The sequence below is a fragment of the Emydura macquarii genome, unplaced genomic scaffold (genome assembly GCF_026122565.2).
Source record: "Emydura macquarii macquarii isolate MOO-44397 ecotype Brisbane River unplaced genomic scaffold, CSIRO-AGI_Emac_v2 contig_3128, whole genome shotgun sequence".
NCBI lineage: Eukaryota > Metazoa > Chordata > Testudines > Chelidae > Emydura > Emydura macquarii.
In genome coordinates this window covers 7158869-7180512 of record NW_027133265.1, presented here as the reverse complement: position 1 = coordinate 7180512, position 21644 = coordinate 7158869, and the positions used below count along the sequence as shown (strand labels likewise).

General features: G+C 42.5%; 2 protein-coding genes across 5 annotated transcripts in view; one reads left to right on the top strand and one right to left on the bottom strand.

Moving 5' to 3' along the window:
- The window catches only part of RFC1 (replication factor C subunit 1), a 76312-nt gene that overhangs the window by 52985 nt on the left and 1683 nt on the right, over positions 1–21644 (bottom strand). For 2 of the 3 annotated variants that reach the window (XM_067531211.1, XM_067531208.1), the window contains exons 2-3: positions 10610–10738; positions 8461–8536 (exon numbers count right to left, since the gene is read on the bottom strand). In XM_067531211.1, coding sequence (XP_067387312.1) covers positions 8461–8536; positions 10610–10738 — 205 coding nt within the window. Of the gene's footprint in view, positions 1–8460; positions 8537–10609; positions 10739–11599; positions 11766–21644 lie in introns of those variants that run through there. The other variant, XM_067531209.1, reaches the window with a different exon arrangement.
- Positions 11706–21644, top strand: part of KLB (klotho beta) — a 49452-nt gene continuing 39513 nt past the window's right edge. Inside the window, exons 1-4 of one of the 2 annotated variants that reach the window (XR_010916835.1) lie at positions 11706–11815; positions 15054–15113; positions 15681–15734; positions 16543–16743. Coding sequence is in view for 1 of the 2 variants with exons in the window: in XM_067531213.1 (XP_067387314.1) it covers positions 11809–11815 (7 nt within the window). In the remaining variant the exon portion in view is untranslated. Of the gene's footprint in view, positions 11816–15053; positions 15114–15680; positions 15735–16542; positions 16744–21644 lie in introns of those variants that run through there. The other variant, XM_067531213.1, reaches the window with a different exon arrangement.

Below are 21644 nucleotides of genomic sequence, written 5' to 3'. Positions count from 1 at the left end.
GCTGTAATCCTCTATTTTATGAGATCTGTGACATTGCCACTAGGAAGAGGACTAAATGGGACTTCCTTAAGAAGCCATCAATCACCCAGAAGAAGTTTCTGTTCAACAAGAAAAACATTCCCTATTACCCATCCCAGGAACCAAGCATGCTGCTTCTGCAGTGTTTAAAATTCCCGTATGGGAGCAGGAACCTGAGAATTAAACTCCAGTCTGTGACCCCGGGGACTTCTTCATACCAACTGGGGGTGCATAAGATTTTACAGAAATCTGCTGGGTCAAACAACTCACTCAAGAGTGGAATGTGAAGTCTCTACTGAGAGCCAGTAGTCCATTGGTGGTCATAATCATTGCAAAATGCATTCACGGATAATATTTAAGGAGTTGTGTGTCTATACGAAGAGTTATGTTCTTAAGGCAGGTAAACAGGTAGTGAAATCTCAGACAGATTCTTTTCAGGCAGGGGGTAACAGATACTTATCTCCCTGTCTAGTCACTGTGGATTGTAAGCATCACAATATATGCCTATTTGCATACTCATTAAGTGACTGCAAAATGTGAAGAAAGGAGCATACAGGAAAAAACAAGTACTGGGATGTCCTGTTTATGAATAAGGACAATGGAGTGTTTGATATATCAGGGTGTGCAAAGGGACACCCTGGATCTTTCACCAAGGAGGCAAGGTGACATCGTGACTTGTCTCATGAACAGAAAATCACAGCCTAGCCCAGCTGTAAAACACTGGAAGGATGTTGGGTAAGCACTGTTCTACAAGACATGAAAGTATCTAGTAAAGTATGTCTAGGACCTAGAATGCATGTTATGATTTTATTTTATATGTAACTATTAGTTTCCAATACTTCTACTTACTATCACTTGAATCTTTAACCTTTGTTAAGTAAACTTTACTTGTTTTCACTATAAACATAACTAAGTGCTTTGTGTCAAGTGGAGTGGTGATCAGCTGGGAAACTGGTAAACTGCTGTGTACTGCTTCTTTGGAAGCAGCAAATCTGTAAATACTGCAGTGGAACAGGGGCTGGACACTCCAGGGAAATGGCTGGAGTATGCCTATCACTAACCTGGAGGTGGGGAAGGGAGAGAGTGAGAGAGAGAGAAATAGCACACGCAAGTGCACACGTAGGCCTTGAGGTGACTGCTTGTGTTGCCTATGACCAGTGGAGCTGGGAAGCTGAACCACAGCTGGCATATACATAGATTCCTCATGCTAAAGGCAGGTGGTAGCAAGATGTCTCGCAACCCTGGGAAGTGAAAAAAAGTCTGTCATATCAGTGCAGAACACCAAACCCAACAAAGAGAAACTCCTTAAAATAAAAAACAAGGTTACTTACCAGTAACTGATGTTCTTCGAGATGTGTTGCTCATGTCTATTCCACCATAGCTGTGTACAAGCCTCCGTGCACAGCTACCAGAACTTTTTTCCCCTTAGCAGATCCCGTAGGGTAGGCTCTGCTGCCCCCTGGAGTCCCACACACACATGCCGCGGTATATAAGGCACTGTCGGCCCTATGCCCCCTCAGTCCCTTCTTTCCGCCAACTCTGGCGGCGGGGACAGGGGGTGGGTTGTGGAATGGACATGAGCAACATATCTCAAAGAACATCAGTTACTAGTAAGTAACCTTGTTTTCTTCTTCGAGTGATTGCTCATGTCCATTCCACTATAGGTGACTAACAAGCAGTACTTTGGAGGTGGGCCGGAGTTAGCGGTGAGTTGCTTGCAGCCCAGCTCTGCTGAAGCCCACTACTTCCTGTGCCTTGGACAGAGGCATGGTGGGACGGGAAGGTGTACCAACAGCCTGGCAGCTGCTCTGCAGATGCCCTGCCCTAGCACTTCCACTAGGAAGGCTGTAGATGGAGCTTGAGCCCTCTTGGGTGAGCTGTGGTAGCGCCTGGAAGCGGCACCTTCACCTGCTTGTAGCCGAACATGATGCATGGAGTTATTCACAAAGAAATTATGCCAGCGGAGGACGGTGAACCTTTCATCTGGTCGGATGCTGTGAAGAATAGCTGCATCCCTCTCCGTAATGGCCTCGTACATCTGATGTAGAAGCCAGGGTTCCACTCACATTCTAGCCAGTGCTGCCTTCTCCTCTCCTCCGAGCCGTGCGGTTCAGGGAAACCTGGGGAGAATATATGATTGGTCCAATGAGACTGGGCAACCCCTTGAGCCGCCGGGCCCGGTGAAGTCTCACTGAACCTTATCTTATAGACTACAGTATGAGGAAAGAGCTCTGGGGTCAGAGATGTGATTCTGGAGACCTTCCTTGCCAAGGTAAACACCCTCAGGAAGGCCACCTTCCCGGATGGCCAGAGTAGAGGGCAAGACGCCATGGGTTTTGAGGGGGAGGGGGGAGGAGGAGACACCTGGCCCAGAAAGGACCAGGTCAAGATCCCAGAGAAGCCCTGGGTCACAGGCCTACGGATAGAGCCTCCCATCCCCTTCAGGGGTTGAACTGCCATCTGACAGTAGGGCCACAATCCCCCCTCGAGTGGCTGATAGGTGGGCCTTCAGGGGAGGCCACAGTCAGTCCCCGGAGCTTTAGCTGTGGCAGGTATTTCCCTGCTCGCCTATACTGGCAAGAGGCCAGGCAGAGTGTCTCAGGACTGCTCCCAGCAGGCAACAACCACTTCCACTTAACCCGGTACACGACCTGCGTGGAGGCTTTCCTGCTACCCATTGGTACACACTGGGCTTGTTCTGAGTGGCTCGCTCATCGCCTCTCGGCCACCAATCTATCACTCCCCGAGGTGTCGGGGATCCAGGTCTGGGCACCAAGGGTGATCGTGAGAGCTGGAATCGCACTAGCTTGGGGACTCCCGAGCCAGGCGATCGAGAAATCCAGCAGCATGGTGAACTCATGCTGGTGTAGCCAGCCGGAACAATAGGGATGGCATCTGATTAGCCCTTCCTAGTTGAGCAGGACTGTATGCAGGAGGGGAGGGTGGGAGAGCTAATATAAAGGTCTCTGATCGCCATGGACGAATGGTGTTGGTGAGCACTCCAGCCCCTTGATCATGAGAGACATGAGCCCCTTGTTTGGGAATTGTGCGACGACATAGGTCTATCACCGTCCTCAAATCCCCCTTCTTTTTGGGGGGTGGGGGGAGACGAGGAAGTATCTGGAGGGGGACCTCTTCCGCCATCGCTTGTGGGGCCTCTCCCACTGCTTCTGGCTGAGGCAGCCTTGACCTCCTGCCCCTAGCTCACCAAGCTATCTCAGGGGCCCAGTAGGCGGAATTCTGGCTCACCCAAGCCTAAAGGAGGGTATAGGCTAGGGAGCTGCCCTTATGTTCACCAGCAGGAGGGCCTTTCCGATTGCCCCGTAGCTGAGAGGACCTTTACTGAGGGCCTAAGGAGCCCCTCAAGGTGGGTGGTATCTCTTAGACCCCCTGACTCTGTCCCCTTGCCTGTAGGTCGTGAGACGGCCATGGCTGGCGCCTCCACTGCTGCTGTCCCTAGAGACCTGCCTGAAGGTCTGTGGCATGTAGCGGCCCAGGGAACGGAGCATGGTCTAGGAGTCCCTGAGACCATGCAGCTCTGCCTCCATGCAAACGAAGAGAAGGCTGACCTGTTGACAGAAGAGCCCCTGATGTGCTGCTGGATCTATTCAGGATAGCCTGGGATTACAGCCACCAACCTCCGGGCATGCCGGTGGTGGAGGGAATGGCTCTGCCCACTGAATAGGCAGCAACTGAGGGTGGCAGGTGCGCTGCTCTAGCTCCCGTCGTACCCTGCTCTGCAATGGCCTACAGGCTCAGCATCTGCCGCCGGGCAGAGCCCCAGCAAAGCGGCTCACTGAGACCCCTGAGGGGCTCACCTTCCACTTGCTGATAGTGCTAATGAATTAAGTTTTCCCAAACAAATCTGGCTTGCAGTCGCCTTTGTTGTCTGGGGTAGAGCCCGTCTGCCCTGCCTATCCCTGTGACTGGCGGCAACCACCACCAGGAACATGGGGCAGGGTGGTGAACAGTATTCAAAGCCCTTGGCTGGGCATAATGCCTAAATGAACCATGAAAAGTATCAGGGTATGGAGGACGGGGTTTTGCCACGAGACCCTCACTATGTTGGGCGCCCCTCTGTAGGCCACGGCAGCTAACACTCTGTGGAGCCCCTTGGTAACATATTAAAGGTCATCTGACGCCCCTTTTGCTCCTTCACCTCCAGCCCCCAGGTGAAGGACACCTTCTGAGCACCTCCCAGTGTACCCTAGAAACAATCAGGGCTCGGGAGCTTCCTTCATCTGGCGGGGAGGAGAGGCGGGGGGGAGGCCGCAGCCCCTCTTCCTGCCGACAGGCAGTCCCCACAGAAGTCGCTACCTATGGGGCCAAGTCGTTGTCCGAGGGTGCATGGCGTCTTTGTACTTGAGGCACCGAGTGCATCCCTGAGGGGTTGACGGCGCTGAGTCAAGCTCCAGCAACCAGCTCTGCCCAGTCTCGGTGCAGGGCGAACTCCTCAGTGCCAAGTCTGTCTCCGGCCATCGGGCTTGGCGCAGCCTCGGTATGGAGACGAAACCTTGGTGCTGAGGCTGTCTCCAGCATCTGGGCTTGCCTCGGCGCAGGGCAAACTCCTCGGTTCCAGTTTCATCTCCGGCATCCGAGTAGGCACAGCCTTGGTACGGGGGGCAAGACCCCGGTTCCAAATCCGTCTCCGGCATCTGGGGTTTCATCACTGTCTAGGCGCTGGGGGCGAACTCCTCGGTGCCGAGCCTGTCTCTGACTACGGGGTTCTGCACTGCTCCAGCTCCTCAGTACCAAGACTGTCTCCGGTGACCGGGATCAGTGCCGCGTACTTGCTGGCAAACTCTTCGGTGCGGGAGCGGTGAAATGGACCTCACCTGGTGCCAGGGGGGTCGAGACTGGTGTCGGGTGGGTGACTTCGCTCTCTGCCTCGATGCAGGTCGATCTGGCAACCGTAACCTGGGAAGACTGCTAGGGGAGCGATCCTGCTTTACCCTAGGAAACCGGTCTGCAGGAGATCTTACTCCCCATACCAGGGATCTCCTGAGCCATTCAGGGGTCCCAATGAGGCCTTCCCCTTAACACCAGCCCCTTCTCTCTCATGGAGGTATGGGCGGCAACGGCATATGCAAGGCCAACAAGGTTCTTGCCATCCTTCAGTCACCGAAGCCAGTAAGTGTCGAGGGGCTCCCCCACTCCTCGACTCAGGGAAGGCTCCGTGGCTGGAAACACTGGCTCTGGCAGCGGGTCTCCATAATCTGACCTCAGTGCGGATCGGTGCTCCACCCCGCCTGCTCCAACGGTGCGGGGAAGTCCGAGTGTTTCCGTCTCCTTGGTGCCAAGTCGGGTTGGTACCAATGGTGCTCTCTACCGGCGGCACACTGGATACCTCAGTGAAGTGGTTGGCTTGGAGCCAGCTCGGGGCTCTGTGAGCCGGGCTTTCATGCAGATTTTCCGGAGGTCAGAAAGCCTTACGATCCATTCTCTTACTTACGAAGAGCTTCCCCCCCCACGCTTCAGGCAGTGGGGGTCAGTTAGCGGGAAAGCCTTCCCGCCGGAGTGCACAGCTTGGAGCCATGACACTGGAGCATACCTGCTCCCGGTAAAAAACAAAGTTAGACTATCTTCAAGTGTCTAACTACCACTACAGCAATTACTAATCTAACTAACTAACTAATTAACAGAAAAAACCTAGTTTAAAGTTTAAACACCGGGAATAAAACACTTGCAATGGAAGCACAGGCAGTTCCAGTAACCACCACAGGCAGAAAGAAATAACTGAGGGGGCGCAGGGCTGACAGTGCCTCATATACCACGGCATGTGCACCGGACTCCAAGGGGCACCAGAGCTGGCCCTACAGGATCTGCTAAGGGGAAAAGAGTTCTGGTAGCTGTGCACGGAGGCGTGCACACACCTATAGTGGAATGAACGTGAGCAATCACTTGAAGAAGAATGTGGGTTTGCCTAGCTGAATAGGGGAGAATATTAAGCTATTGTAATTCAGGACATACAAGACCAGTAAAGATTAATAGAGCTCAGCAAATCCACAGATATCCGCATCTGCAGACCATTTTTTGCAGATTGCAGCTTGGATGCAGATACAAATTTCGTATCTACACAGGGTTCTGCAGCACACACTCATCCAAATGAAGCAGCTGTCACCCAGCTCTCAGGCTCCAGCTTGCTCTCTCAGGCTGCTATATGTGGCAATGGCCCGCTGGGCATTCTGGGAGTTGTAGCCCCCAGCTTGCTTGGATGGAGGTGGCAAACAACAATTCCCTGAAGAGAGACACCAGTGTGTTCCTGCACAGTGAGTTAAGTGCCATTTTGAAAGAGGCATCCTTATTTTAAACTAGCAAGCAGCAACAGCAGGCGCTTTGTTCCCACTTTCTCTCCCAGTCAGGTCTGCGTGTGTTAGAGCTGTTGTAGTTGCGTAGGGGTATCCAAGCCCCCACACTGGGAGGGGGCCGCACAAAGGGCCCAGAATGTAGCCTCCCTGCCCTGAGCAGGGCAAGAGATATGGCAGGGACGGAGCAGATGGCAGGGCAAGAGGTCTCTGGAGAGAAGTAGGGGATAGGATTGGGGGTCAGGGGCTTGGCACGGCCCTTCGTCAGTGGTGCACAGTGACATGTGCAGCTGTTAGTAAAGCCCTGCAAATCTGCAGATCTCTGTAGACAAATTTTACAAATTGTGGATCAGATACAAATTTTGTACCTGCCCAAGGCTCTAAAGATTAAACGCATTAAATCACTGAAGTGATAATCCTGAACTTTGAGAGGGCCAGGATAAAGCATCAATCATATCACTATTCTCCAGATCCCAAAAGGGCATAAAACTGTAGAACTGGGGACTATGCACCCCACCTTCCATATGCATAATAAATGTGTGATAATGATTGCCAGGGAAAGGACTGAAAAAGCCGAGGGAACCCAGTATATTTAACAGATGGTTACTGCTCACAACATGTCATGCGAGGGACAAGGGGACACACTAGCAGGACAGGTATTTAGTTTTTTAAAAACACACACAAAACTGATGCTCTACATTTCTCTAGGAATGAAATGGTCAACAACCTCAGTAACTGAAAAGCCTGCTAGCCTTTCAAAGAAATGGAACAGTACTTTCTGTCCTTCTACCTAATAGGATAGGACATCTAAAGCTCCAGGCACACTGCTAGCACTTAGCAAGTGAATAATAAATAATAATATATTACAGTTGGCAGCTGATTTGCATATACTATATGTAGCACCAAACATAATTTTGAAATATTTCCTGCAAGGCTCCCCAAGGGTAAAATGACAAGCTTAATATACAATTTCTCCACAGTTTGATGTGTTTTCAATATTCAATGACAACATCCTGGCAGACTGATTTGTGTGTGTGTTCTGCAGGTTTAAAGCATGCCATTGTTTTTCTCTTAAAATTAGAGCAACCTTGTACTATTGAACCAGCACACAGGGAAAACAAAAAACAAAAACCAATAGTCTGCAATGGAAGACACAAGCTGTAGGAAAGCCTGTAATCTCCCCCGCACCCCTCTCAATTTCACAACTATAGAAGGCTTCAGAGTCCAGAGGGGGAAGAAGTGACAACAACAACAAACTGAAAGGAAGAAACCAGAAAGCTTCCAATTTTTTAAACTTAATTTTTAAAAAGACCCTGATATATGAAATTTTTTTAGAATTATTTTTAATTGTATCTTCTGGAGGATATTTATTTGAGTGGGCTGAGCAGTCTTTTCAATTACATTTTTTTTTCACAGTCTGAAATTTAAAATATGTAAAAGCACCTATAAGCATGGAACAAATGCTTAAATGTCTGTGTGGCAGGGCAGATATAAATGAAAACACAAGTTTTCCTGTAGACATAACCTTGCATGTATATTAAATATAAAATTAGTAAGGCAGGCCCCAATCCTGCAAGTTCTTTCACATCAGCAGACTCCTGTGCTTCTCATACAGCGCTTTACTCAGACAGATTGGATCTACGAATTGGAGGCTTTACACTTGCAAAAAATTTAACTGTCAAGACCTTTAATAAAGAAATCATCCTTATAGCTGCCATTTAAAAAGATATTAAGTAAGCCAGTTCTATTAATCTAAACTCCAAATCCGGGTTTTTCAAATTGTTGACTGAAGTCTAGTGAAAATTATTCTGGGTTAGCATTTTTAGCAGATTTTGCTACAGAAGCAATGCTGCATTTTTTTATACTGAGACTGAAAATGGAAGATGTCCCTGATCACAATGATAACAGCCAGGCATTTAATGACTTTCAGGACTAAGAATCAAGAGCATACTGGAGGTATATGTTACCAGGTCTGTGTGAGAAATGCTTTTATTTCTTCTTGATCATAATCCCCTAAGATTTTTTTTTTTTTTTAAGCATCTTGCATTAAGGGGTAACAATCACCTGCTAGCTCTCAATTTTAACTGGTAGTACTACAAAAGACAACGCAGCATTCTAAAGCGGTTATAAATTTTACCTGAATCATAGATTATCCTTTTTTTCTTGTTTGTCTGCTTTCGTTTGGAATCATCTTCATTAGATGAATTCTTCACCTAGTAGTAAAAGTCCATTATTTCCACTATCAAGTTCTTTCTTGCTTTTTTAATACCACAAACTTCTAGTGAATGAACTGAATTAGGTTTAATTCTAGCAGAAACAGGGTAATGTCCATGTGTAAAAGTAAATCTGAAAACTTAAACTATAAGCTTTCAGTTAACTGTTGCAGTCCTCTGTTTTATAGCCAAAGAGAGGCAAAGTTCATCATATTCCACGAAGATACCAATCTGAAAAAATAGTCAAGAAATACACAGGCTGCTACTGGAACAACACTGGAGTGATAAAATAAAGGCTTAAACAATTAAAATTAGCAGACACCATCCTCAAACACCTCTGAAATTTTAAAGTTTTATGGAATTTAGACAACTGATCTAATCAGAAATAAAACTGTATGGTATCTCCAGAAATAAAAAAAGTACTAGCCAACACACATTAGTTGGCTCCCTTTCTTTTAACATAGAAACTGCCGTAACAGATACTAATGATCCCATCTAGTCCAATATCTTGGATGACAGTTGCCAGTACCATGCACTTAAATGGAAGTTGGAACAAATGCCATAAACAGACAATTGTAGAATCATTTGCCCATATGGGAGCTTTCTTCCTGACCCAGTCAAATTGGTGATGGTTTTACGGCATTAAGGGTAACACTTCTAATAAAAAATTTTAAAAAAAGTTAATCCTACCGAACTGTGTATGTTCCTATTATCCATATAAAATGTCCAATTCTATTTTGAAATCTACTAAGCAATTTACCTTAATTATGTCTGCAATTTCACAAATCAATTATGGGATGTATAATACAGAATTTCCTTATCCATTTTAAATTTGTTGCTTTTCAATTATATTAAACAGCTCCTTGTTCTTGTGTTAAGTGTGAGGGTAAAGAGATGTACCCAATTTACCTTCTCTATACCACTTATTATTTTGTATCTTCTTCTTCCCTCTTATTTTTCACCTCTTTGAGCTAAGCAGTGACAATCTTTTCAATCTCTAATTCAGAAACCTTTTCATGCCTCTAATCATTGTCACCTTTCCCTGAACCCTCCCCCCTTATATCCTTTTGAGATAGCATAATCAGAACTCAACTCTTTCTACTCATTTTAATTCCTTAATTTTAAAGGTATTTCATTACATATTTTTACCCTGAGTTTACAATGAGTTCCATGTGGGCAGAGTCCTGCATTACAATCCTAATGTTTTTCCCCAGGCAATACACAATGGGGTAATTGTAAGCGTAAAGACAACAGTAGTTTGGAAGGTGAAGTATGGCAGCTTATCTTAAAAATATATCATATGGACAGCAATTTAAGTTATGTCAAGGGTGTTAGGGCATGTAAATACGTGCCCTTTTTAGCATGTTTATAAATCTAAATAAATTGCCATTTGCTTAGGCAGAGCTCCTCATGTGATCAGGACCTGAGCTTGATTTGCTTTAAATATTTCATAGGATTGTTTCCATGACAGTATCACAATCTTTTCTCCCTACCAAGCATATGGAAAACAGTTTCTTTATCATCTGAGAAAGAAAAAGAGTTAGAAGATTGGCATACAGAAATAGAAGCAGTTTCTGCTATTCTAACTCCAGTCTCAGCATTATTTTCTATGCTGGATTTGAGAACTGGGTTTGCTTGGTTTTGCTAGCCTGACTTGGTTTAGGAAACATATTTCTCCTTTTCCACGTCTTATTGCCACACGTGAGACATAGGGCCCAGGTTAAATGTTCTTCAGGAAGCAGGAATGCGGACAACAGTGAAGCGCTAAGTTACTAGACAATACATTCCACTGTGCCATATTAAATATGTGGGTGAGATTTTTGTTCTGGTATAAAATTATTTGGAAATGTCTCCCTAACTCTGTAAGGGCCAACTGGAACTTCTGTTGGTTTTGACTATAGAGGAATGACTCAACCTTTTTTAAACAAGCTAATGGGAAACCATTGAAAATAGCATTTAAACCAAGAATACAAGCCAATTGTAAGGGGAGAACCACAGACACAAGCATCCCATAGTAGAACAACCTTCAAATCCAAGTCTTGAACAACCTGCAGCTGAGGAAAGCAAACTGACCTTGATTTCCTTTGTTTTCTTCTTCCCATCTGAAATCTCCTCTCCATTTTTAGTTTTCTCTGTCTTTTTCACTATCTCACATTCATGTTTCTTCCCAGTAGATACAACCCCAAAGAATTTTCTGATATCCTAATAAAAGGGAAAGATAAAGTTTAAAAAGGCAACACAACACTTTGACTTTTCACTCAACAAAAGAGCAAGATTTTTTTAAAAAGCAAATTACTCTCTCAACAACTCTTCAGCCATTCACTAATCTAGAAGTTTTGCTAAAACCTATAGAGCTGCATGTACTTCTAACTAGTCAATACAGGTCTTACAGATGCAGAGCAACCTTTGCTCAGTTGAGGGACACATGGCAGCAGCCTTTCTTTCCACTACAGATCATTCCAAGAGACCACTTTCCCCTTAGAGCAATATCTCTGCCAGCCATCCTATTGCAAAACACAACATAGAATCACATTACTGATGGGATAAAGGATAACGAACAGTTGCAGTTAGCTCCAAAAAATATTCAGTAAGCTCTAATACATATAGCCCAAATGTCACAGAATCTTTTATAGCACAAATGAATAACCTAATTGTGGGATAGAGTCTAACACAGATGAAACTCAGCAAAGCCCAGGGGCAGCTGCAGGATATTGAATCTCAACACCCTCAATCATTTCAGGAACTAGGAATAGGTCATTTCACCAGGGCTGTGGGATTCTCAGCGAAGTTTGGTGTAGCTCTCTAACTAGCAGATATCTGACAACTTTTTCAAGTTCAAGCAATGTCAATAAACCTAAAGATCTCAAAAGGGTAACACACATTTTAGAGCACCTCCTACCACTAATCTGATAAGAACAAAACGAGTTTTCTACTACAGAAATGAAAGATTTGACTGAAGAAGGCTCTTGTATAAGCACATAGTATACCCACAGACACGGCACCTATTAAAAAGCCTTAAGGTTTCAGACTATTTAAAATGGAAATCACGTAGTTGGTTTATACCGGTTTACAATCATTGTCTCCAGGGCTTGCAGCCATTTTAATGTCAACCATTATAGGAGCAGCAGGTAGTCATTTGGTATTAATTTATAGCAGACAGAGGGTGTGGCTTGTGATTATAATCTACCCAGGTAACACTACTTTCTGTTCTACACACAACAGAGTTAAACTAAGTAGTTTCCCAAGAATATTAAGGCTTGCAGAATTTCCTCATGAATTGTGAGTAATACTAGTTCTTTGATTTTTTTTTTTAAAATATTGGTCATACTATTATTATTACTGTATCTTTACACAAGTCTGTAGAGTCACTAAAAAAAGCCTTTGTCAAATGAAATGCCTTATTCTAGATAACATTGATGTGAAAGTATACTACTCTAGCTTCTTCCTAAGTTGGTATTAGAAGGCCTAATGGAACATGTATTTGTTAAACAAGAACTAGCATTTTTTTTCTCCCCAGATAAAGCCTGTGGTTTATTTATGGTTAGGTTTTGAGCTGTTGTCTTGTTTGAGAGAGTTCACTTTAATGAAAACTTAAACTTGTTATATTTCATTTACAAACTAAAGCACTGACCCTGTAAGCAAATGTTTTTGGATTGAACTAAATGGAATTCTGTTTACACAAGGGTCTCCTGTGTGCATCTCCTTAAAAGCTTGAAGCCTAAATAATTGTACTTCTATATTAGTGTTACTCAGCTATTTTGAAGTTAGTTTGTCACAAGACTAATACCAGTAATTTACAAGTTATGAATTTCTGATTAAGTGGATAGTTCTTAAATTTAAAGGGACAATATCAAATTCAAACAATGACTGAAGTAGTTTCAAGTATCACAACTACCTCTGAATCACCATTACCAATTTCTAATGTCTTCACAGTCACACTTTTCTCTTACCTGCTGAAAACTCCACCCACATTAGAGAAGACTGATAACAATCCTCCCTGGGGCCTTTGGATTCTACCATATTATATTCACTACTACTACAAAGTAAACTAATTAGGAGGAAAGCAGTTTCATCTCACTTTTCAATAATCATTCTCATAGGTGTAATAGAAATTAAGTTAGATCTCTTTGACTATATCAACATGACATTAAATTTAAACTGACCTGTTAATGTACCTTAGACCTTAGTTCCTTCTCTGCTGCTGATACATTTGTCATAATAAATATGAATAGCTCTACATAATTTACATGCAGTATTGACACACACATTGGTTATAAACCTACAACATTCATGAGATATCTGTGACATAAGTGACTTCTACAACTAAGCCTTTAAGCTTTAGTACCACTTATAAATAAGTGACTTAATGCTATAATTACAGGTTCCTTTTCTAAAATGGATAATAAATATACATGGATACTTGTTTCAGGTATGCAGATATTCACAGAATATAAATTATATTGCACTAGCAATGTTGTTGGGGTGGACTAGGTAACCAAATAAAGTTTTTTGTCTTTATAGTTTGTCTTTAACTAAATGTACAGCTGAATAAAACTTTCTGGGGACCTATTAACCCTTCTTTTTTTTTTTTTTTTTTAAAGGGACCTATAAATTAAATATCACTCTAGATTGTGTTTATACTTCAGTGAAAAGTTTAGTTGGGATTCAACACATTCTTGCACAGCATTTTCAACCCAAACATAATTACAGCCAGTGTGCATGATACCAATGAAACTGATTAATGTCTTTATTGGCCAAACTAAAGTGCAAAAAGAATCACAAATGACAAATGGTAGACTTCATTTTCATTTTTAATAACAAAACCTGTATGTAATTTCCAAAATTATTAAACCTTGCTAATATACTTCCTGGGGATTAAAATGAGTATCAGGGTGGTAGTTATAAACAAATTCTCTTCCAAGACGCTCAGTTGGTTCATGGTTTAAATTTTCTACCTGAATTTATGCAAATGATGGTAGTTCAACCAAAAAACCCCACATTTCCATAGATCTGAGAGTAAATCTAAGGCCTTGTCTACACTAGCACTTATGCCAGCAACACTTATATCGCTCAGGGGTGTGAAAAAACACACCCGAGTGACAAGTTTTGCCAGCATAAGCAATCTACTAGTCTCCTTTTTATCATATAAACTGCACCAATATGCAGCTTAAATACAAGGTATGTGACAAAGGAATTTTTTTAAATATTTTTAATGCTTGTGTGTCTGTTTCCTCTGTATTTCACATTGCCACTCAATGGGTGCAAAAGGGTTAACAGTGCTCCTGGAACAGTGTAGGAGACAGAAGTTGGTGTTGCCTTGCTGTCTGAGTGGAATGAATGGGTTATTAAGGAACTGGTTGAAAGGGATCCAAAACAGAGGGTCCAACTGACTGAAAGATTAACATTCAAAAGTAGGAAGTTCCAGCAGGTGGGGTTGTGATCTCAGCAGTGGCCCTGCCTGGAGAACAAAGGACAGAGATGAGGGATAAAGAGTTCACTTCAGGAAGAAGCTGGCTCCTCTCTCTCCTGGAACTGTTAAAGGGGAGAGGGGGAGAGAGAGGAACCAAGCTGGAGTTCATGAGCTTAGCTGGAACTTGCACTGGCTTGGCCAGGATGGACTATAGCTGGGTTCATGGGGATAAAAACCCCAGGGTTGGCCCAGGTCAGCTGAGTTGGGCTCACAGAGCTAAAAATTGCTTTGTAGATGTTCGGGTTTAGGCTCAAGCTCAATTTTGAGTCCTGCAGCCAGAGCCAGCTGACCAGGCTCAGCCATGGATTTTTTTATTCCCGTGTGGACATACCCTCTGTGCTAACAGAAGGACTTCAAGTCTATATGCTAGATAACTAGTAATTTATCTTGTTTTGAAAAGCTTGCTTGATGTTGCTGCAGATACTCAGTGAGAACACAGCATGCTGAAGAAGTATAGTATAAGTCTCCCACAGCAGGTTGGCTTGGCAGAATGTGCTACCAGGAGCCACAGAGAGTATTGGTGCCCCAAAGCCCACTCTCTGAGGCCACAGGCCAGCCCCTCTGGAACTGTGTGGGTTCTTGGCATCTGGCACACTGACAGGGTCACTCCCAAGGAACTGGTTACAGGCTGCGGCATACACTGGACCTTGTGCTCTTGTAACAATATCTACCAAAAATAATAACAGTATCTTGGACTGATGAGTAATGCCGTGACACTAGTACAGGGTGCCCAAAGCAAAGTCTACAAAAGACCTAAACTGCAATCCATTGGTGCCTTTAGTATTTAGGCATGGCTTGGTGAGACTAATCATTTTAACAGACAAGAGACAAAGTGAATTATTTTTCTTTAATGGCTGGTTGTGTTCTTGTTTCCAGTGCTGCTGAACTCAATCAATCTTCTTCTATTCATCCATCATGCACTGTTCATGCAAATATAATGGCTTGTCTTTTGATAACAACCTTGTAACCATAAGGCAGTATCTACAGGCTCTTAACTTCAAAATTCGTCTCCCTGTTTTAACCCAATTTTCCATTCTCTTGCTGCAGATCATCCTTTGATCCCCATATCAAGGCAGAAGTAACTTTCTTCAATTGTTTAAAATGAAAGTGAGTTTCTCAGCAAATTGCCCAAGCTTCAAGATAATAGTACATAAACCACCGGAACACATTTTCTGAAAACGCTTAGATTTGAGTGATTAATTAAACATTAAATTGATTAAACTAAAAGGCTGTACATATCCTTCAAATGTCCTTTTTACAATCTTCAGCATTGCTATATTATCCTTCAAATTCTTCTTCAAACATCCCATTTTTCCAGAGGAAAAAAATAATCTTGTTAGATGCTATGGGACTGTAATAGGTGGCGAATCCAAATTCCTTAGGCTGAAAAGGACATCTTTTAAAACTAATCTTGTATTACATTAAGCTTTTATAGGAGGTGCAAAATGGCACCTATTTCATGCCCTGTATATGCAAGGATACCAAAAAACTGGTATAAGCCTGGTCTATATTAGACTTATGCCAATACAGCTATGTCAGGAACGTAAAGAGGTATGTTAGTAGAAGCTACTACTGTAGATAGTTTTATACCAGTAAAAATGCAGTTTTGCTAGTATAGCTTGTTTTACTTATGAGCTGCTTTTTTTCTTTTCCTTTTACTTTTTTTTACATCAGTCCCAAGCACAGCTTTGCAGGTGTAGCTGCAGCCACACACTGAGTGCCATGCTGGTATAGTATATCTATATTCCTATACAAATAAAATGTTGCTAGTGTAGACATAACCTAGGTAAAAACAGAACAAAACAACTGACTGGTCAATAGACTTCAAATCACTGAAATACTTATTAGTTCTAATTAATCCAAAAATGGACCACTTCCTTCCCTTTTTTAGTTAGGAAACCAATCTAAAAAGGAAACATTCTAATTGACCATTCTTTTCTAAATGTCATTGTATACTTTAGTATTGGTATGAGTAAACCCAGCATTATGTGCATGCTAACTTCTTGAAATGCTGTATGAAACTAATGTTTTAAAAAGCCTCTTGCCATCTTATGGATATATTTTGTCATCAGCACCAACACTACTTATCAGTGGAGGCTACTGCCATCTAACAGACAACAGTCAGGTGTGATTGGCAAGCTACCTCTAGGCAAGGATTGTCTTTTCCCCCAAAAATTCATAGGGAATGTGTCCCAGTTACAGCCAGCAATTTAGCTGCCCTGGTGCAAACCCTAAGGACAGACAAGCAAAGCTGACAAATTGTGACTTGCACTGCAGTTTATAGCAGTTTGCCTATTTTGCAGGAGGGGTTTGCAACAATGACTGAACACAAGTGACAAACTCCCATTGCAGGCAAGGCATTAGTAATTGGATTCCCTTCCCTTATTTTAAATAGTTTTCTCTCATGGAAATTCTTCCATGAGAGAATTCTTTTTGTGCTGCTTTCAATAGTTTGTTCCGTTCAAATAGGTGAAACAGAATAAGCTCTGTCTCCCATGGGCCAACTGCCTCATGCACATTACTTTTTTTTTTTCAGTGCAATCAGTAGTAAAATTAAGCTGATGACGTCCATTACATTTGTCTACAATAAACTGAAATAAATGAGAAGCACTCTGAAGAAACACAAAGGTAATTTTTCCAGAGGAACTATGAAAGGAGTGCTGATATCATATATTCAAATTCCTACAGCACGATGTTAAAATAAAAGGACAAAGTGCTTCTGTTTTGTGTTTGTGCCCTCTCACTGCAAACATTAAGTAATTAAGGCTGGAAATGGCTAATTTAAAATGCACCTTTTGGACCTGTTCGCATCTAAATCTAGTCCTGCATAAGTCTGGTAGAAGTCTTCTGTGGGAAGTAGCATATACTTGCAAATTTCTGTGGTGTTTGGTCTGTGTATTCAGGTTTGTGGGGGCTTTTTTTTAAGATCGCACGCTATTCATTGCAAAGGATGGTGTTTAGAAAGTACTATTTTGGGTATTACCATAATCTAAGTTATAAAGCATTTTGTGGGGATAGGACTTTGTCACTCTCTCAAAACTTGTTAATGTATATTTATGCAATATTCAGATGTCTTGGGATAGTTTTTGAAATAGTTTTTGGGAGGAAAAGGGTACAATAAAGCCAAACTGAAATGGGCCATTCCAAGTGAAATTGCAAGGTGGGGCTTCAGAATTAAATTTTCTTAACTGAATCAATTAAAACACTAAAAACAAGTATTTGTTTTAGGGCTGGTCTACACTAGACTGTTTTGTGGATGTCAGCTTTTTTACAAAACAGTGCTGGTGTACACACTGCCGTCACCCTCCCCGTTCCCTGTGCTGACAAAACTGACTTGCTTTTTTGAACCACCTTGATGAGTGGTAGGGTTAGTTAGTTAGTCAATATAGACACTGCATCCCCCTGACATTGGCTATGGGGCTGTTATTCTTGTCAATTTTTACTGCTTTAAATTGATAGACAGCCCCACAGAGAGCTAAGCGCTTGGACCACGCTCCTGGCTGCGAGCTGAACACACAAACACTACAGAAGTCTTTTGCCATAGTAGGGGTATTCTTGCTAATGTATAATAAGGCTGAGTATTTTCCAAAGTACCCTCTCCTCCACTTATGTTTTGTATCTCAAGATTGTAGGCTAAAACCGTGAAGGTCAAACTCTGATAATCTGTAGGGCTGCAATGGGAAGCAAACAAACTGATTGTGGCCACTTATTTTTAAATAAATTCACACACAGATTTGAACCACATAACTAAATCAGTTTTGCTTTGCAACTTTGGCTATTTGAGTGTAAGGATAGGAGTGAACACCAGTCCTGAAGCCTTGTCATACCACAGAAGTTACACCAATTTAACTAAAATTGATTTTCTAAACTGAAAAGTTAAAGTGGAAAAAAAATCCCTGTGTGGACTCCTATTGGTTTAAAAGTGGTTATTTGCATCTATATAGTTTCAGGCACAAGCAAATAGCTATTTAAGACTTTATTATATATATATATATATATATATATATATATATATATATATATATATATATATATATATATATATATATATATATATGTGTGTCAACATACAAAGAGCTTGGCTACAGTGATATCCAGGAAAATTAATACTAACAGTGTGAATTTTAAGTAGATTAAACTGCATTAAACCCCTGCATGAACGCCCTCATTCACAAATAAAGTGGTCTTATAGTAGTTTAGCATAATTCACTTCCAAAAGTGAACTAAACCGCACTGGATATATCTACATGGGAATTAAAAAACCCACAGTTGGCCTATGTCAACTTACTCAGGCTCAAGGGGCTCAGGCTTCATGACTGAAACATTGCTATGTAGATGGTCAGGATCAGGCTGGAGCCTGAGTTCTCAGACCCACCACCACTGCAAGGTTCCAGAGCGTGGGCTCAAGCCCAGATGTGTACACAACAATCTTTCAGCCCCACAGCCCAAGCCAGCTGACCTGGATCAACCACAGGTTATTTTTATTCATATATAGACTTGTCCATTAAGGCCACTTTAATTCCAAATAATAGCATTCAGATATTTAATGCAGTTTTCCTAATCTCCCAATTCACCTCTTTAGTCAATTCAGATTAATTTTCCTGCATGTCCATGTGTAGGCAAGACAAGCTCAAAAACTGCACCAGTTTAACTAAATTAGTTTAGAACCCTACCTTTAAATCAGTGCAAATTACACACACCAGGATTCTATGGTTGCATTTTTTGAAATGTTCCCAGTTTCACGTGCAGGGCCAGTTAGATAGGCAGAACTGCAGGGTCTCAATACGTAGATGAGACGATGGTGTAGGAAAAAGGGATTTAGATTTATTAGGAACTGGGGAATCTTTTAGGAAAGGGGGAGCCCAGACAGGAAGAATGGGCTCCACCTAACCCAAAATGGAACTAAACTGCTGGCACGTAAAATTAAAAAATTTAAGAACTGCTCTATAATCTAAGGGCTGGGGGAAAGCCAACAGGTGCAGAGGAGCATGGGGTTAGGACAGAGACTTCTATTAGGAGAGGATCTATTAATGGAGATTCTCTATATTGTAGTGAGGAGAAGATGGAAGAGGATAAAACATGGGTAGGATCTGATGAGAAAGTCAAATGAAAGAGTTCCATTCAATTACATAACATAATAGCAGCCAGCTAAAAGGTGACTTTTTTTTAAGTGCTTTATGTACAAATGCTAGAAGTCTAAATAGTTACTAAAATGGGTGAACTTGAGTGCCTAGTATTATAAATTAGGATATAGATATAATAGGCACCAAGAAACTTGCTGGAATGAGAATAACAGGACACAGTAATACCAGGATACAAAATGTATCAAAAGGACAGAATAGGTCATACTGGTAGGGCAGTGACACTATGTGAAAGAAAGCATACAGTCAAATGAAATAATCTTAAATGAACCAAACCCTGCCATAAAATCTCTATGGATTGTAATTCCATGCTTGAATAATAAGAATATAGCAGTAGAGAGATACTACAAACCACCAGACCCAGGATGGTAATAGTGACACTTAAATGCTCAGGGAGATTAGAGGCTAAATAAAAAAAAAAAAAAAAATCACTAATAATAATGATGGAGGATTTCAACCATCCCTATATTGACTGGGTACATGTCACCTCAGCACAGGATGCAGTGGTAAAGTTTCTTGACACCTTAAATGACTGCTTCTTGGAGCAGCTAGTCTGGAACCCACAAAAGAAGAGGTAATTCTTGATTTAGTCCTAAATGGAGAACAGGATCTGGTCCAAGATGTGAATATAGCTGAACTGCATGGTGGTAATAACCTTAACATAATAAAATGTAACATCCCTTTCCGGGAGGGGAGAATAGACACCAAAGCAGCCCACCATGGTAGCATTTAATTTCAGAAAAGGGAACTACACAAAATGAGGAAGTTAGTTAAACAAATTAAAAGGTACAGTGCCAAAAGTGTAATCCCTGCAAACTGCATAGAAACTTTTAAAAGACACCAAAATAAAGGATCAATAGAAATGTATACCCCAAATTAAAAAACATAGTAAGAGGACCAAAAAAGTGCCACTTTTTTTACTCAAAAGTAACAAACAAACAAAAATTTAAGTACATCAGAAGCAGGAAGCCTGCTAAACAATCAGTGTGGCCACTGGACAATCAAGAGCTAAAGGAGCACTCAAAGAAGGCTATTGAGAAGAAACTAAATTAATTCTTTGCATCGGTCTTCACAGCTGAGGATGTGAGGGAGATTTCCCAAACTTGAGCTATTCTTTTAGGTGACAACTCAGAGAAACTGTCCTAGACTGATGTGGCATTAGAGGTGGTTTTAAAACAAATGGATAAATTAAACAGTAATAAGTCACCAGGACCAGAGGGTATGCACCCAAGAGTTCTGAATATGAAATTGCAGAACTACTAACTGTGGTATGTAACCTATTACTTTAAATCAGCTTCTGTACCAGATAACTGGCAGATAGCTAATGTGAGGCCAGTTTTAAAAGGCTCCAGAGGCAATCCCTGGAATTACAGGACAGTAAACCCAACTTCAGTACCAGGCAAATCGGTTGAAACTGTACTAAAAGAACAATTATCAGACACACAGATGAATAAGATTTGTTGGGGGAGAGTCAACATGGTTTTTGTAAAAAGAAATCATGCCTCACCAATCTATTAGAATTCTCTGAAGGGGTCAACAAGCATGTGGACAAGGGTGAGCCAGTGGATATAGCATACTTAGATTTTCAGAAAGCCTTTGACAAGGTCCCTCACCAAAGGCTCTAAAGCAGGGGTGGGGAACGTCTGGCCCGTGGGCCGAAATCATTTGGTCTGGCCCTGGTGGCGGGGGGGAATTCGGCGGTGCGTTTTCACGGCGGCGGCGGGGTTCCGTGGGGGGGCGTGGGGCACTGCCCACCACCAAAGTCCCCCCGCTGCCAAAACGGGGCAAACGGTGGCAGGGTTTCGGTGGCGGGCACTGCCCCATGGCCCCCCCACACACACACGGAACCCCGCCGCCGCCGAATTCTCCCCCGCCGCCAGGGCCACCATCAAGCCCTTGACAACAAAGGTTCCCCACCCCTGCTCTAAAGTGAACTAAGCTATCATGGGATAAGAGGGAAGGTCCTCTCCTGGTAACTGGTTAAAAGATAGGAAACAAAGTGTAGGAATAAAAGGCCCGTTTTCAGAATAGAGAGAGGTTAAAAAGTGGTATCCCCCAGGGTTCTGTACAGTTCAACATATTCATAAATGATCTCAAAAAAAGAGTAAACAGGGAGGTGGCAAAATTTGCAGATGATACAAAATTACTCGAGAGTGAAGTCCAAAGCAGATTGTGAAGAGTTAAAGGGATCTCACAAAACTGGGTGATTGGGCAACAAAATGGAAGCTGAAATTCAATGCTGATAAACATAAAATAATGCACATGGGAAAGCAGAATCCAAAGTATACATATAAAAGGATGGGGTCTAAATTAGCTGTTACCACTCAAGAAAGATCTTAGAGTCATTGTGGATAGTTCTCTGAAAACATCCATTCAATGTGCAGCATCAGTCAAAAAAGCTAAGAGAATGTTGGGAATAATTAGGAAAGGGATAGGTAAGACAGAATATTGTACTGCCTCTTTGTAAATCCATGATACACCCACATCTTGAATACTG